The 17,947-nt window shown below is 39.5% G+C and overlaps 1 protein-coding gene across 3 annotated transcripts in view; it reads right to left on the reverse strand.

Moving 5' to 3' along the window:
• The window catches only part of LOC129821260 (glucocorticoid receptor-like), a 94,344-nt gene that overhangs the window by 62,733 nt on the left and 13,664 nt on the right, over nt 1–17,947 (reverse strand). For 2 of the 3 annotated variants that reach the window (XM_055878717.1, XM_055878737.1), the window contains exon 2: nt 14,289–15,376. In XM_055878717.1, coding sequence (XP_055734692.1) covers nt 14,289–15,367 — 1,079 coding nt within the window. In that variant the 5' untranslated portion in view covers nt 15,368–15,376. Of the gene's footprint in view, nt 1–14,288; nt 15,380–17,947 lie in introns of all 3 variants that reach the window. The other variant, XM_055878727.1, reaches the window with a different exon arrangement.

Below are 17,947 nucleotides of genomic sequence, written 5' to 3' on the forward strand. Positions count from 1 at the left end.
ACAGGTAAAACGCTAGAGGAAAACCTGGTTCAGTCTGCTTTCCAACAGACACTGGGAGACAAATTCACCTTTCAGCAGGAAACTAACTTAAAACAAGGCCAAATATACACGAGTTGCTTACCAAGAAAAAAAAACCCTGAGTGGACTAGCTAGTTTGACTTTAAAAAAAAATACAATTTGGCTTAAATCTATGGCAAGAATTGAACATGGCCGTCTAACAATGATCAACAACCAACTTGACAGAGCTTAAATCATTTAAGAACAATGTGTAAATGATGCACAATCCAGGTGTGGAAAGCTCTTAGACTTAACAGAAAGACTGCCAAAGGTGATTCTAACATGTATTGACTCAGGGGTTTGAATACTTATTTAATTTAAATATCTTTAATTTTCAATAAAGTAGCAAAAATGTCTAAAAACATGTTGTTTTCACTGTTATGAGGTAGTGTGTTGTGTGTAAATGGGTGAGAAATGCAGCAGATGCTAATTCTGTTCAAATTTCTGCCAGAACCATAAAGGAAAACTATCCCTGACCCTGGCAGTTTGACCCTTCTTCACCCGGGAGTAACACTATCCAATCAAATGGAGCCAAGGAGTTGTGCAGAGCATTCCTTCTAGATCAACTGAATATTCACAGTGAGACAAACTGCAGATGGTGGAATCTGGGTCAAGGGGAGGACAGCCAGGCAGTCACACAGACATGCACTAGTCAGCCGCAGGCCGATTTTCACCCGAGGGGATGGTTGAGGGCCGAAGTATAATTATAATAATGTGTACCCAGCAAATTGACACAAAAAGAGATTGTATTGAAAATAAGTAATTTCATACACTGAATACATTGAAACACAATCACGTCTATTTGTAGGAATACTCTAAAAACAGATTTCCAGAATAATTTGAGTGAAATCTTGGTGATTTACCATCTTTTTTTATGTGCCATCCCCTGCACTAGTCCATCGACTTTGCTCTCTTCTGTTCTGAGCGTAATATTAGAGTGCTACTGGAAATCAGGCCAGGGAAGGAAATTCCACTAACTTGCTTTCCAGCCTGAATCAATGTTCAACAACACTCAGAATTCACAGGAGGGAAAGTAAAAGAATGACATGCAGTGTGTGTTTGGGTGGATTTATATTAGTAAAATATGTTTAGTGAGAGCCCTCTTCAACATTTGTAACTTTTTTGTTTACACTAGCCTTGAATGTGGTGTGACCAAAGCCACATTTCTGCTTAATGTATGAGTGCAGCTATTAGCATACCGTAAATACTATTGATGCACCAATATGACATTTTTGGTCTATACCAATATCCATTATGCTCCTTGCCCCAAATTATTATTATAATTTTTTTTTTTTTTTAAATACCGATATCCGAATATTTACAATTTTAGTCGCCTTTTAAGCATTCTAGTACAGTTAAATAGTTCACACACACACGGCGGTCTAAGGCACTGCATCTCAGTGCAAAAGGCATCACTACAGTCCCTGGTTCGAATCCAAGCTATATCACATCCGGATGTAAATTGGGAGTCCCATAGGGCGGCGCACAATTGGCCCAGCATCATCCGGGTTTGGCCGGGGTAGGCCGTTATTGTAAATAAGAATTTGTTCTTAACCGACTTGCCTAGTAAAATAAAAGGTTACACACACACCAGAAAGTTATTGTTGGCATTGATGTATGTTCCCATTACCAGTAAAAAAAAAATCAAAACCCATTTCTTTCACTTACTTGCTGTGCTGTTTCGTTGTTCATTTGTTCAGTCGTTTCATTTCAACCAGGATTTCATCATACATGTCAAGCAGTGAAGTTTCAGCTCTGTCTGTCCGTGGGCCTCTCTTCCTCAGTGCGCATGGTCACTGTGTCTGTTCCCATCTTGTCCAGCTATTTATGTAACATTTCACGTAAACCCTGTTTGTCTGCATCGAGGTAGCGGTCCTTGTACATAGCATCATGCATGGTGGTGACATAAGAGAATGCCACCGAATCGCTTGTTCACAGCCTGTGTCGGTAGTAATGTTGAGCAGGCATCTCAATGTGGAACGCTGTTTAGGTCATTGCATGTCAAAAAAAATGTCACAGAACACTATTTGATACGTTAAATAAGCTTTAAATTTGACACGTCAAATAACAGTTCTATTATAGAATCTTCTGTGTTCTGAACTTGCACGTGCAAGCCAAGCGCCACCACTACTATTAGTTGAACCCTCAACGCTGTTAAAAAAAAAAAAAAAAAAGTCTACAAACAAGCAAACACCGGCCACGAACTATGTGTTTACAATGCCGCGCTGGTAATAAGGCATTTCTTATTCCGAAACGTCTGGGGTAGCTAGCTTTAGCTTGGTACCCAGCTAGCACAAATTCAACCAGCCTGAAAACAATGACCTGTAGAAACTGCAGTCATTGTCATTATTCTTAGCATTGATTTTGGAATCCTTGTCAGTAAGTATTAGCTAGGTAGCCACTTGTTCACCTATTGAAATTGAACCTCAGGTCATGAAAATAAATAGCTAGCCAGCTACTTAACCCTGTTGCCCAAAGCTAATGTGATAAGAAGCCAGCTAGCTTCATCTGGCTAGTGAGGTTCGACCGGATCGGGTTGTGAAGCTAGCCACAATAAAGATTATGCACAATAGTGGAATTTGCTGTTTGCCTTCCAAATAAAAGTACCTCTTTGAAAGTGATGCAGAAGGTTACAATTGGTGGAGTCATGCCATATTTAGACTAGATAATGTTTAACAAGGTTGGAATGTGAAGCAATGAAATAGGGTATCAGTCTACTCGGTGACACCCACAGAACACAACTGAAGAGTTTATGCAAATATTAAAATCGGGGACTGTGACTGTGTGAAATCACCTCCCCAGTCAGCCTATTGTGTGTATTGACTAGAGGTCGACCGATGATTTTTCAATGCCGATAACAATTATTGGAGGACAAAAAATAAAACGATACCGATTAATCGGCCGATTTATTATTATTTTTTAATTATATTTTTATATATCATACACACACACATTTTTGTAATAATGACAATTGCAACAATACTGAATGAACACTTTTATTTTAACTTAATATAATACATAAATACACACAGCTCTGAAGTGACAATGATACTGAAGAGTCTGCTTAGGAGACAAATACCCTCAACTGTTTGAATAAAAATACAGTTTAAGTTACCTGTGATGAATGTTGAAAACAAAAACTTTACTTTCTATATGCAGGAAATCCTATTTTAATAATGGGCATGGTAAGAATTGACAACCAAAGTGCGAGTCATAATTCCCATGACACCTAGCAAGATCTGAAAAGCGGTTCCTTCATTTATTCCATAGGATATTTTTTAGATTCACTTAAAATAAGGTCTGTGTTTCGTGTAGGCTTACATCACCGTGCCAATTTTATAACTGTGTAGATATCCATAGGACAAGGTAACTCTGATCAGTATTGGCTAAATATAAGCGAAGATAAAAAATAATAATTGTAGAGTGGATTTATGAAAATATGTTGACAAACGTTACCTTATCCTAGTGAGATTTACACGGGTATCAAAACGTCGAGGCGGTTTAAGCCTGCACGAAACAGACCTTATTTGAAGTAGATCAAGACATTCTCTATGGAAGACATGAACGGTAAAATAACGAAGGAACCCCTTTCAAATCCAGCCGCAAGTTATTACAGGAATTATAACGCGTCGACTATTTCTCTCTAAACCATATATATACACCTTTGACTAATCCGGAAACTATCACCTCGAAAACAAAACTTTTATTCCGTTCCGTATTTTATCTAACGGGTGGCATCCATGAGTCTAAATATTCCTGTTACATTGCACAAACTTCAATGTTGTCATAATTACGTAAAGTTCTGGAAAATTAGTTCGCAAAGAGCCAGGCGGCCCAAACTGTTGCATATACCCTGACTGTGTGCAATGAACGCAAGAGAAATGAGACAATTTCATCTGGTTAATATTGCCTGCTAACCTGGATTTCTTTTAGCTAAATATGCAGGTTTAAAAATATATACTTGTGTATTGATTTTAAGAAAGGCATTGATGTTTATGGTTAAGTACACATTGGAGCAATGACAGTCATTGATTGATTGTTTTTTAAGATAAGTTTAATGCTAGCTAGCAACTTACCTTAGCTTACTGCATTCGCTAACAGGCAGGCTCCTCGTGGAGTGCAATGTAATCAATGCAAGATTGGATCCCCCGAGCTGACAAGGTTAAAAATCTGTCGTTCTGCCTCGTTTCTAGGCCGTCATTGAAAATAAGAATGTGTTCTTAACTGACTTGCCTAGTTAAATAAAGGTGTTAAAAAAAAAAAAAATTTAAAATAAAAATCTGCCCCGATTAATCAGCCATTCCGATTAATCGGTCGAACTCTAGTATTGACATTCATATTGCACTGTACAGCTTTACTTAAGGATTGGGGATCAATAAAATGGGGTATCAGTCTACTCAATACCCAATATATTTTTTTCAAACATCTTCCTCAGAGTTACCAGACTTCAAAACATCCACGCAGTATTATTTTTCCTCTGGAATAGTGTTCAATACACATAGGTTGACAATAAATGTCTCTCAATTCACAGTTGTTTCATAGTCGCGCAATATGAGCTACAACGCTAATGTTCTCTGGGTGTCACTGAGTAGACTGATACCTATGGACTGTGGATAAATGACATGGGGTTAGGCTGTACAGTGAAATAAGTATGCTCACATTGCAATTCTAAAGTATAACGCATCCAGTGTGATTTCTACAGATTGTCAAATTATTGAATTTTGTTGATTTTATATAACATGCCAAACTCGTTTAGCATGATCTATTCAATTATGGCATAACTATACTACTTGTATTCTTCTGCATAATTTTCAATGACATACTTTTATTTTGAAGGCTAACCGCAAAGTCCACTATTGTGGCTAATCCTTATTGTGGCTAGCTTCACATACATGGGTCCGACCACCATTAATTAAATAAGAACTCTTATTAATTAGGGTTATTTTAGATTACACCTAGCTAGCTAACGATAGCTACTGAAACAGATGTGTCCATAAGCTAGCTAGCCCTTTTTTTTAAAATAATGAACAGCACTGTACGTGCGCAAGAACTTGACCAGCATAGCATACGTATCGATTAATCATTGTGACATATGAAAAACGAGTGATAATTACTACACATTGATTACACTATGTAAAAAATGTATGAACACGTTAAATGTGACGTGCTGTTATATTCAGGTCCTGATTGGTCAACAAGCTTATTTGACACGTAAAATAGTGTTATTTTACATGCATCTTTTTTGACAAGCAAAGAGCCAAACAGCGTTCCATATTTCAATGCCATGACAGAGAGTCTCACGTCTGCTGCAGGCGCAGTTGATGAGCTTATTTCTCGAGTCAGTTGTTCAAATGGAGCTAGCTGGTGTGTTCATGTTTCATGTTCTCAAATGCTATTGAAAATGGCAGCAGTGGTATGACAACCAGCACATTCATGAGCATGCAAAGCGACTTTCCTCAATACAAATTCCTCGACGACCCACTGTGCTGTCAAACTCAGACATCGCTTAAAGAGAGATTTGAATTTAGCGCTGTTTCTTTAAACTACACAAATAAAATTTTATTTGTCACATACACATGGTTAGCAGATGTTAATGCGAGTGTAGAAAAATGCGTGTGCTTCTAGTTTTGACCATGCAGTAATATCTAACAACTATCTCTCCTGGACCTAGTTTGTGTAATCAAAGTAGTGTAGTGTAAAGAGGCCCTTATTTATATTGGAACATTACTGGATCAGAGGCTCATGGAATCGGCCAAAGACAACTAGATTCACATGCTACTGACCTGAGCGCTGAGGATCCATAAGAGAACATTAGTTTGATATAACCTTGCAGGGACTAAAAAGTGAAGACCTACTTGAAGTGAAAGTCTACTGAAGTGAGACTGTCCTTTTCTTGCCTATTTACATTGGTTTGTTCACAAACTAGGTTGTTTTTCTGTTTGAGTTTAAACTGCTAGGGAAGAGAATACAACACTTCTACTAGTCAGACTCAATCTCACAGGCACAAACATGACTCGAGTCACTACCACAGTAACCTCCCCCTTAAAAGGGACAGGTGACAGTTTATTTTAACCAAAATATCAAACAATATACCACATTAGTTCTTACTAGTAATACATTTGTTTTAGAAAGATTACAAAGCATGCATCTGTCTTTTTGTGTGTGTAATTTTAGTAGCCCCAAAATATTTTGGCTGGTTAAATAAAAAATCAGAGTGGCTGATAATCATTTTTTGAATCTAATGCAACAGTGGCTGGTGGACCTAAAGCTGTATTTTATGCCCCAATACTGGTAAAACGGGCTGTTCAAAGTTAATTATTTTTCCCAGCATGTTACGGTCTAACGATGACATTAAAATGCATACTGGTTTCAAAAAGGTAAACACTACGCCCAGAGCTTGATGCCATCAAAAATTAGAGAACGAGGACAACGTAGCCTAATTTATAGTTAAATTAAACTCCCTCCCACACAAGTATGTTGATGGCTGCACAATATTTTTAAGCTGGTAGAGCCACTAAGATTGTGTCCAAAGATGACATTACATTTCCCTTTATCTTCATTTTACACAGTTCCCCAAGCATCTACAGCAGGGGTATTCAACCAGGGATCCGCGAATCCCAAAGTACTGTATTTCAATATTTTTATGAATATCATTAGCAACAGAATAAACCAATTTTGAATTACATACCTACAGTTTAAAAGATAATACAATTTCTCAACTCTTAATACTGAGCAAATTACTCATTGGAGCCAATTACACTCACTGGATTATCTGACAGAGTCTTTAAAAAGCCCGCAAACAGGCTACCAGTGCGGAAAGTGCCGCTGGCCAACGTTCCCTCTAAACTCCCTCCCCCTGGACTGCAGCGAAGAAGAAATAACAAATCAGCGTTTCCCTTTACTGTGGGAATTGTGATCGACTCAACATTAGCCACTTTCAATGCAACATACCGAAACAAAACAAACGCATGCAAGACAAACGCAAAATTAACTAAGCAAGAGATTTTGTTGTAGGTAGAACACAGAGTAATATTTTATTTCACTGACAGGCACGACTCAGGCCCGTAATCTACACCGACCGGAGCGCCATGACCAATCAGAGCTGCAGTAGGCCTACATGCAAATAGACAATTGCCATATATGGATCATTCACTTTGAACTGGCCTGTTTTTACAGCATGAGCAGTGGTGAGTAGATGTGCTCGTTTTAAGATCAAAGAGAGAGCAGAGCTACTTGTAGCGACGTATGCACATTTCTACACTGAACAAAAATATAAAAACGCAACAATTTCAAAGATTTTACTGACTTAAAGTTCATATGAGGAAATCAGTCAATTGAAATAAATGAATTCACGACTGGGATTACAGATATGCATCTGTTAGTCACAGATATCTTAAAAAAAAGAAAATTAAACGGTGCTCACAATGGGCCTTAGGGTCTTATCATAGTATTTCTGTGCATTCAAATTGCCATCGACAAAATGCAATTGTGTTCGTTGTCCATAGCTTATGCCTGCCCACTCTGTTCATAATGTTGAAATCAGCAAACCACTTACCCACACGACGCCATACATGTGGTCTGCAGTTGTGAGGCCGGTTGGACGTGCTGCCAAATTCTCAAAAACATTGGAGGCGGCTTATGGTAGAGAAATTAACATTCAACTCAGGTAACAGCTCTGGTGGACATTCCTGCAGTCAGCATACCAATTGCACTCTCCCTCAAAACTTGATACATCTGTGGCATTGTGTTGTGTGACAAAACTGCACATTTTAGAGTGGCCTTTTGTCCCCAGCATAAGGTGCACCCGTGTAATGATCGTGCGGTTTAATACGTTTATTGATATGCCACACCTGTCAGGTGGATAGATTATTTTGGCAAAGGAGAAATGCTCACTAACAGGGATGTAAACAAATTTGTACACTATATTTGAGAGAAATAAGCTTTTTGTGCATATGGAAAATTTCTGGGATCTTTTATTTCAGCTCATGAAACACAGGACCAACACTTCACATGTTGTGTTTATATTTTTGTTTAGTGTTAAATTGTTAATGTCCTTTGCTAGCTAGTGAATTATTAGCCCAGTTGGAGATAATTTGCAGTCAACAATGGGGGAGTGATTGCTTCCTACAAGAGCACACAATGTGTGCATTTCTAGACATATTTCAAGAGTCAGGTAAAGAGCTTTTTTTCTCTTAAAATGGGCAGTGTTTTATTTTGAGACAGGCTTAAATGAGCTAAGGCGCCAATGGGCAGAGGGTAGCATAATATGCCTGATACTGGTATGGCAATAAAGATGCATTTTATTTTGTAAAGTGGTTTCTTGCATCAAACATTTTCAGTCACCTTTTTCAGACAAGTGGATAAACAGGTTAATGTCAAGCCTTGCATGTTTTTTTTTAAGTCTCATGGAATGTAGTCCTACATTGAACACCACACATTGGCTGCTACTGTAGGCTGAACGATACAACAGCATAAATGTTATGGGATGGGCCTCCCGTGTGGCGCAGTGGTCTAAGGCACAAGGTGTTTCATCCGACACATTGGTGCGGCTGGCTTAAGCGGGGCATTGTGTCAAGAAACAGTGCGGCTTGGCTGTGTTGTGTTTCGGAGGACGCACGGCTCTCGACCTTCGCCTCTCCCGAGTCCGTATGGGAGTTGCAGCGATGGGACAATTGGATACCATGAAATTGGGAAGAAAAATATATAAAAAATGAAAAACATGTTATGGGATGCATTTTCTACATTGTTTTTGATGGGTCGGCCACTCTAATAGGCTTACATTATGATCAAATATCCACAGCAGCCTACTTGACCATTGTTAAAAAACTAACTTAAAGCGGGTCCAGACTCAGTGTTCACAGTAAATAAGCGGCAGAATTCGCACAGAATTTTGAACAGCTCAGTGACGATTTTTTGTGTTTATGATACATTGCCGCTGGCTGCTGGTAAGCTTTCTTGAGATGGACATACGTCTTTTCCAACACATGGCTAAAATTTGTTTAACCAGCTAAACAGCTGCTCTTAGCAAAAATGTGTTTGGAGTTACCTCTCTAGCTAATAGGCTGTTGAGAGTTTACACTTCCTATTCCAAATATAATTTGGAGAGGTCAATATAAACTTACAAATCTATTCATAAAAAATAAAAATAAAAAGATTACTTCTCCTTGCCATTATCATTCACCTGATGCCAAGACGTGATCCTTTTGTTTTTGCTAATGTATGATGATGGGGGTCCCTAGGTCTCCGGTTTGCCTGGGAGGGAGTGCCTGGGCAAGAAAAGGTTGAAGACCCCTGATCTATAGCATTTTAACATTATTCCACGTACAAATCTGTCATTTACTAAGCCTATTCTATCGCTTTCAAGGTAACCTTACATTAAAATGCACACCTAATGAACTAGTTATAGCAGTTAGAAATGTTTGTCTGTTCAGGCCAGACAAAGCAGTCTATTTGCATTCCAAAAACACATCTGATAAGAAACGTTTATAAAGGACTCAACCAACAAATCAACCTAATCCTATATTCAGATCAGGTGTGTCATACTGTCCCAAATGTCTGGAACATAGGGAACATATGGCTTTGTGGGTGAATTTTGGCCCATTCCTCCTGACAGAGCTGGTGTAACTGAGTCAGGTTTTTAAGCCTCCTTGCTCGCACACACTTTTTCTGTTCTGCCCACACATTTTTTATAGGATTGAGGTCAGGGCTTTGTGATGGCCACTCTAATACCTTGACTTTGTTTTCCTTAAGCTGTTTTGCCACAACTTTGGAAGTCTGCTTGGGGTCATTGCTCATTTGGAAGACCCATTTGTGACCAAGCTTTAACTTCCTGTTTGATGTCTTGAGATGTTGCTTCAATATATCCACCAAATTTTCCTTCCTTATGGTGACATCTGTTTTGTGAAGTGCACCAGTCCCTCCTGCAGCAAAGCATCCCCACAGCATGCTGCCACACCCATGCTTCACGGTTGGGATGGTGTTCTTCGGCTTGTAAGCCTCCCCCTTTTCCCTCCAAACATAACGATGGTCAAACAGTTATATTTCTGTTTCATCAGGCTAGAGGATAATTCTCCAAAAAGTACAATCTTTGTCCCCATGTGCAGTTGCAAACCATAGTCTGGCTTTTTTATGGTGGTTTTTTGGAGCAGTGGCTTCTTCCTTGCTGAGTGGCCTTTCAGGTTATGTCAATATAGGACTCGTTTTACTGTGGATATAGATACTTTGTAAATGTTTCCTCCAGCATCTTCACAAGGTCCTTTGCTGTTCTGGGATTGATTTTCACTTCTCGCACCAAAGTACGTTCATCTCTAGGAGACAGAACGCATCTCCTTCCTGAGCGGAATGACGGCTGCGTGGTCCCATGGTTTTTATACTTGCGTACTATTGTTTTAACAGATGAACGTGGTACTGAGTTTGAAGGTAGGCCTTCAAATACACCCACAGGTACACCTCCAATTGACTAAAATTATGGCAATTAGCCTATCAGAAGCATGACATAATTTCTGGAATTTTCCAAGCAGTTTAAAGGCACAATCAACTTAGTGCATGTAAACTTTTGACCCAATGGAATTGTGATACAGTGAAGTATAGGTGAAAAAATCCATCTGTAAACAATTGTTGGAAAAATTACGAGTCATGCAAAGTAGATGTCCTAACCGACTTGCCAAAACTACAGTTTGTTTACAAAAAGTTTGTGGAGTGGTTGAAAAACAAGTTAATGACTCCAACCTAAGTGTATGTAAACTTCCGACTTCAACTGTATACACACACACAACGAGCAACGTGATCATGCTGTTTTTATGTGGCTGCTATGAAAGTGAACTGCTTGCGTGTGATCAGGGGTGTATTCATTCTGACGATTCTGTTGAAAAACATTTCTTAAAAATGGAACAAAACAGGGATAAACATACCTGAATTTGTCCAATAGAAACTCTTGTTTGCAACTGTTGGACTAATGATTACACCATAGCTAGATGCAGGAAACTGTACAAGGCAGTATTGAATGTGTCATTGCCTGTCAGCTTGATTACTCAATTCTCTCGACCCGTGCACCTACACTGTAAACATTCATTCATAAGCTAGGTTGTAGCAACCTCAGGATGGGTAGCACTGAATGCAATATTATGCCTTGAACATATTCGTTAAAGAAATCATTCATTTCAATCCAAAAATGATTGTACTAATCCTAGATTGCCCATTTAAAAACCTATTCGTAGGCTATTCGGGGAAAAAAGTCACACTGGACATACTTTACATCTAACATCTGAGAAGTCATAAGGAAAAACGTATTGACCCGAATGAGTCTCAACTTGCTTAACACATTGTGCAATTATCAACAGTTTATGCAGACATTCCTTTTGATGGGAAAGTCTGTTGCAGCACTGCACTCCCTATGCACTATGAGATCATGATATCTCCAAATATTTCACTGAGAACCAAGTATGTTAGTTTAGGACAAAATCCAAGATTTAAATGGATATAACGAGAGGTTCATATCATAGCAGTGGCTTGGCCTACTTATTTGTATCTGAAACTAACAGTAACCAAGCCATCATGCAAAGGCCTACTGTTAATTTAAGATAGCATTTCAGCCTATAGTCAGTAAATCCATGTACTCCTCAAAAGGCTCTATCGCTTGCAAAATGCAGTTGAAATACTACTTTGTTCGCCTGATCCACACTTAAAATACAAAAGCCTCGAATCATAAAAGTCATGCCTGGAATCTAAAAATTACCACTCAGATCAGTGCAAAGTTGCAATCAGCTCCAAAACTATGGTGGTGGTCTCTCCTCTCAGTGCAGTATTTCAGTAGAATACACAGTACATTAAAAACCTAAAGTTGAAGTCAGAAGTTTACATACACTTAGGTTGAAGTCATTAAAACTTGTTTTTAACCACTCCACAAATTTCTTGTTAACAAACTATAGTTTTGGCAAGTTGGTTAGGCCATCTACTTTATGCATGACACAAGTCATTGTTCCAACAATTGTTTATAGAGATTATATAACTTATAATTCACTGAATCACAATTCCAGTGGGTCAGAAGTTTACGTACACGAAGTTGACTGTGCCTTTAAACAGCTTGGAAAATTCCAAAAAATTATGTCATGGCTTCAGAAGCTTCTGAAAGGCTAATTGATATAATTTGAGTCAATTGGAGGTGTACCTGTGGACGTATTTCAAGGCCTACCTTCAAACGCAGTGCTTCTTTGCTTGACATCATGGGAAAATCAAAAGAAATCAGCCAAGACCCCAGAAAACAAATGTAGACCTCCACAAGTCTGGTTCATCCTTGGTAGCAATTTCCAAATGCATGAAGGTACAACGGTCATCTGTACAAACAATAGTATGCTAGTATAAACACCATGGGACCACGCAGCCGTCATTCCACTCAGGAAGGAGACACGTTCTGTCTCCTAGAGATGAACATATTATGGTGCGAAAAGTGCAAATCAATCCCAGAACAACAGCAAAAGGATCTTGTGAAGATGCTGGAGGAAACTATAGAAAAATATCTATATCCACTGTAAAACCGAGTCCTATATCGACATAACCTGAAAGCAAGGAAGAAGCCACTGCTCCAAAAGCGCCATAAAAAAGCCAGACTACGGTTTGCAACTGCACATGGGGACAAAGATCGTACTTTTTGGAGAAATGTCCTCTGGTCTGATGAAACAAAAATAGAACTGTTTGGCCATAATGACCATTGTTATGTTTGGAGGAAAAAGGGGGAGGCTTGCAAGCCGAAGAACACCATCCCAACTGTGAAGCACGGGGGTGGCAGCATCATGTGGGGGTGCTTTGCTGCAGGAGGGACAGATGCACTTCACAAAATAGATGGCATCATGTGGCAGGAAAATTGTGTGGATATATTGAAGCGACATCTCAAGACATCAGTCAGGAAGTTAAAGCTTGGTCACAAATGGGTCTTCCAAGTGGACAATGACCCCAAGTATACTTCCAAAGTTGTAGCAAAACGGCTTAAGGACAACAAAGTCAAGATATTGAAGTGGCCATCACAAAGCCCTGACCTCAATTCCATAAAAAATGTGGGCAGAACTGAAAGTGTGTGCGAGCAAGGAGGCCTAAAAACCTGACTCAGTTACACCAGCTCTGTCAGGAGAAATGGGCCAAAATTCACCCAACGTTTGTGGGAAGCTTGTGGAAGGCTCCCCGAAACATTTGACCCAAGTTAAACAATCTAAAGGCAATGCTACCAAATACTAATTGAGTGTATGTAAACTTCTGACCCACTGGGAATGTGATGAAAGAAATAAAAGCTGAAATAAATCATTCTGACATTTCACATTCTTAAAATAAAAAGTGGTGATCCTAACTGACCTAAAACAGGACATTTTTACTAGGATTAAAATGTCAGGAATTGTGAAAAACTGAGCTTGAATGTATTTGGCTAAGGTGGTCGTAAACTTCCGACTTCAACTGTATATCTCACTCAGATGTGGTGGATGCCAAAGAACTTTGCTGAGAAAGTACAATGTGACCTTGGATGAGAGAGAGATGTATGGGGATTAACAGCAAAACTATGGTAGTGTGTCCGTTTTAATCTCTGAATGAGCAGCAGCTGGAGCAAACACAGATAAACTTGTTTGCTCAAGGGCTTAATGACAGGTTACTCCGTTAATTCTAGCATCTGCTGCTGTAAGCCTACACAGAGTCAATCAACCCACACATTTGCAGTGATGTACTGTCACATCCTTCCTCTCCCTAGTATTATTGCTCCTGATCCACAGTAAGGATAGAAAAGGAAGAAAGCGTCAAACTCCTGAGGAATTTGTTTGCGCCTTTTGGGAGCAAGGATTACTCAGAGGGGACCATGTGTTTGTAATGAAGGAGGTTTGATGAGTCAAGGCAGCGCACCAAAGCAGATCTGGAAACATGGCTCCCAGCTGACAACGCACCCTGTCTACTCTGACTCATATTGACAAATGAGTGCATTTGCAAAAGGGCAAGTGCAACAAATTGAGAGGTTGACTTGTGCCAGATCAATTCAAATAACAAAATTATGTAACAGGTTCACCCATACACATTCAGACAGTGCTTCCATTTTAAAATTCTCAAAGCAACAACAAAGCAAGGATGTTTCAGATTCAGGAATGTTCAAATAAAATCTATTTATATTGCTAAAATCATTCCCTATTCATAAATCATGCTATGTTAAATCATTCAGAAGTGCACACAGTACATTAAACCATGTGTAATAAGTGACTTACCTGCTGAAGCTGACAGGAAAAGATGAGCTGGATGGAGTTGACATCCCTGATCCATCCCCAAATTCCTGGCCTCTGTTCCAGCCATCACTGACTGAGGGCAGTGGCGGATACAGGCCAAAGACAGGCTTCTGATCCTGTTGTACGCGCACTGCCGTCGATGTCTTTCCGCCGTAGTGGTAACTCGGCCCACTCATGGAGCCCACCGAGCTGTGGGTACCAGGTATGTCCAGGCTGGATATCTGACAGTAGCTCTGGCGCTCGTTCTCCTGCTTGATTACACCTGGGGTGTAAAGCTGGATGAAGGAGGTGTCAGCGTCCTTCTCTGTCTTGATGACAGGCATGGAGATCCCTGGGCCCAGTTGCTGCCGATGCTGGTCCGCACCATTCACATTTTTACAGTTTCCCCCACTGCTACTGACTATGGGCTTGGTTTCCATGTTGCCGTCACCGAGCAGGGCATCATCCACTGACAGGGAGGAAAGGAAAGCGGCCTCGTCAGCCAGGTAAAACTCATTCAGGTCAGACAGAGAGCCAGGCAAGTCCAAATCACGCAGAATGTCCAGCGTATTGTCACCAAGGAGCCTCTCGTTGACATCCAAGTCCTTCAGTGACTGTCCAAAGCTGACTGTCCCCATGTCAAGCCTGTCCTTATCCATTGGTGAAAAGTCCTCAGTTTTCAGAGGGAAAAGGTAATTAGAACATCCAAGTACAGAGCTCCCTGGGGTGTTGGATCGATTCAAATCTGAAATGCTCTCCTCCAACAGAGCAAAGTTCTCAAACAGCTGCTGCTGTTGATGATTCTGCTGCTGTTTCTGTGAGTTCTGCATTCTCAGGGCCTTGCCCATTAACTTCACTTCAGCCTCCTCTATAGAGAGTCCAATGGAGGCTGTCCCTGCTGTGGAGAGCTCACCCTGAATCTTAGTGACATTCAGTCCGTTAGAGGAGTCTCTGGCTGGAGGCTGGGGTGTGGAGCCAGGCAAATGCATCACGGAAGTTAATGTGGTGGACTTGGAACTGCCTGCGTTAACCGAGAAGCTTCCCTCTTCACCTCCATCTAAGCTCTTGTCTTGGTTATCCATTTCTTGATCCTGCTTGACACACACAGGGATGAAAGCACTGGTTTAGAAAGTGCTTGTAATTCAATTCAAAATGGCAACAGACTGATAATTTTAAAAAATTGCCAGAATTTAAAATGGGTACTCTGCTATTTACAATGTTTCTATACAATGCAATCATTTCAACGCACATATTTGATATTTAAACCATATGATCACATCTCTCCTGGCTTCTACATGACTGACAATATGACAGCAGTGTAAATAATATTCCAATGTTGTAGCTACCACCAATAAACTAGCAAAAAATACCTTCAATCCAGAAATCAGAGATGTATCCTATAATATAGACATTTGAAACAGTGTTTACATTAATATTTTAAGGTTATGTCCATTTTGTTAGACTCAAGCGATATTTTTCTGTATGCAAGCATGAGCATGCTTTTTTCGTTTCTCGTATCACCACAATGGGAAAGAGAAAGCACGCGCATGCTCGCACATGAAGAAATATCACTTAAGTCTAACTAAATGGAATATAACGTTGCGGACAAAGTTTGGAATTACACAATTGAATATGTACAGCATCTAAAGACCTGCAGCAGTATATCGAAAGCTTTGCCATTTCTGAAAGGATATGAGTGATTGGGCCCTTTGTTCATGTTCATCCATGGCCACCATACTGCATAACGAGCAACGAGTCTTGCTGGTGAGGTTTCACACAAAATGTATTTGTATCCGCTCTCGTTAAATTTCGGCTGCATATTTTCCGACATTTTCTTCAAATTTGAAAACGATGTGAAGCCAAGCCCATTTTCTTTAGAATTGCATTATGGGCCCTAAAAGCATGGAAATAGTGTCCACTGCTTGTATACTTTCCATTTTGGTGAATGTAGTACGACATCCGGGGACTTTTAGCATACTAACTATATCCATAATATGACTAATAAGCATACTATATACTCAATTTATTTCACAAATAGTACTGTTGGTGCAGTTAGTATGAGTATTTGAACACAACTCAAGTCAGAGTTTCCTTTACGATTTTTTTCAGCAGTGGTGGGAAAAGGTGGGGTTAGGGAGCTCTTTGCTGGAAGGCTCTCTGACTTTCAAAAAATACATACTACTCTAAAATGCATGAAAATGTAATTATGTTGACACCATCCGAAATATAACTGATGGCCGCCACTGCACTGTAGGGAGGGAGATAAGGAGCAAGTGGTGGCTGTATGCTCGTGGATCACAGTCGCACCACTGCTCGCTCTGTATGCTACAAATATATACAAACTTGACACGGCTCATAAAGGGATAGTTCGACATTTATGACCCTTTTCTACTATCCCAGAGTCAGATCAACTCATGAATAATTTTTAATGTCTCTGCGTGCAGTTTCAAGGAAGTTCAATGCATTTTTGCGAGCCATTGCTAACTAGCGTTAGCAGAATGACTAAGAGTTTACAGGAACAGCTAGCATGCTAAATTAATATAGGAAAAACACCGCAAGCGAAATAGCAAAAAGTGTCTGTACACTTCCATAACATACGATATACACTCAGGTTTTGGAAAAAGCACCGAATTGTCATACTTGAGAAAAAGTAAAAGATACCTTAAATAGAAAATGACTCAAGTAAAAGTCACCCAGTAAAATACTACTTTAGTAAAAGTTTAAGAATTTGGTATTAAATATACTTAAGTGTCAAAAGTAAAAGGTACGAATAATGAAAAATTCCTTATATTAAGCAAACGGCACAATTCAATTATTATTTTTTTGCGGCTTGCCAGGGGTACACTCCAACATTCAGACTTAATTTACAAAGCATTTGTTTTTAGTGAGTTAACCAGATCAGAGGCTTTAGGGATGTTCTCTTGATAAGTGTGTGAATTGGACTATTTTCTGTCCCGCTAAGCATTTAAAATGTAACAAGTACTTTTAGGTGTCAGGGAAAATGTATGGAGTAAAAAGTACATTATTTTCTTTAGGAATGTTGTGATGTAAAAGTTGTCAATAATATAAATAGTAAAGTACAGATACCAACCAGAATCAACTTAACTACTTTAAAGTATTTTTACTTCAGTACTTTACACCACTGTATACACTGAACAAAAATATAAAATGAAAGATGCAAAGCGTTGGTCCCATATTTCATGAGCTGAAATTTTTTTAAATCCCAAAAATGTCCCATAGGAACAAAAAGCTTATTTATCACATTTTGTGCACAAATCTGTTTTACATCTCTGTTCATGAGCATTTCTCCTTTGCCAAGATAATCCATCCACCTGACAAGTGTGGCATATCTAGAAGCTGATTAAACAGTATGGTCACAGGTGCACCTTGTGCTGGGGATAATAAAAAAGCCACTTTAAAAATGTGCAGTTGTCACTGCCAGAGATGTCTCAAGATTTGAGGGAGAATGGAATTGGCATGGTGACTGCAAAAATGCCCCCTAGAGCTGTTGCCAGAAAATGTAATGTTCAGTACTCTACCATAAGCTGACTTGTTTTAGAGAATTTTGCAGTACGTTTTCTGTAGTTGGGAATCAGACCGGCACAACGGTCAGGAGGAATTTTGGACCATTCCTCTTTACAAAACTGTTTCAGTTCCGCAAT

The sequence above is a fragment of the Salvelinus fontinalis genome, chromosome 2 (genome assembly GCF_029448725.1).
Source record: "Salvelinus fontinalis isolate EN_2023a chromosome 2, ASM2944872v1, whole genome shotgun sequence".
Classification (NCBI taxonomy): domain Eukaryota; kingdom Metazoa; phylum Chordata; class Actinopteri; order Salmoniformes; family Salmonidae; genus Salvelinus; species Salvelinus fontinalis.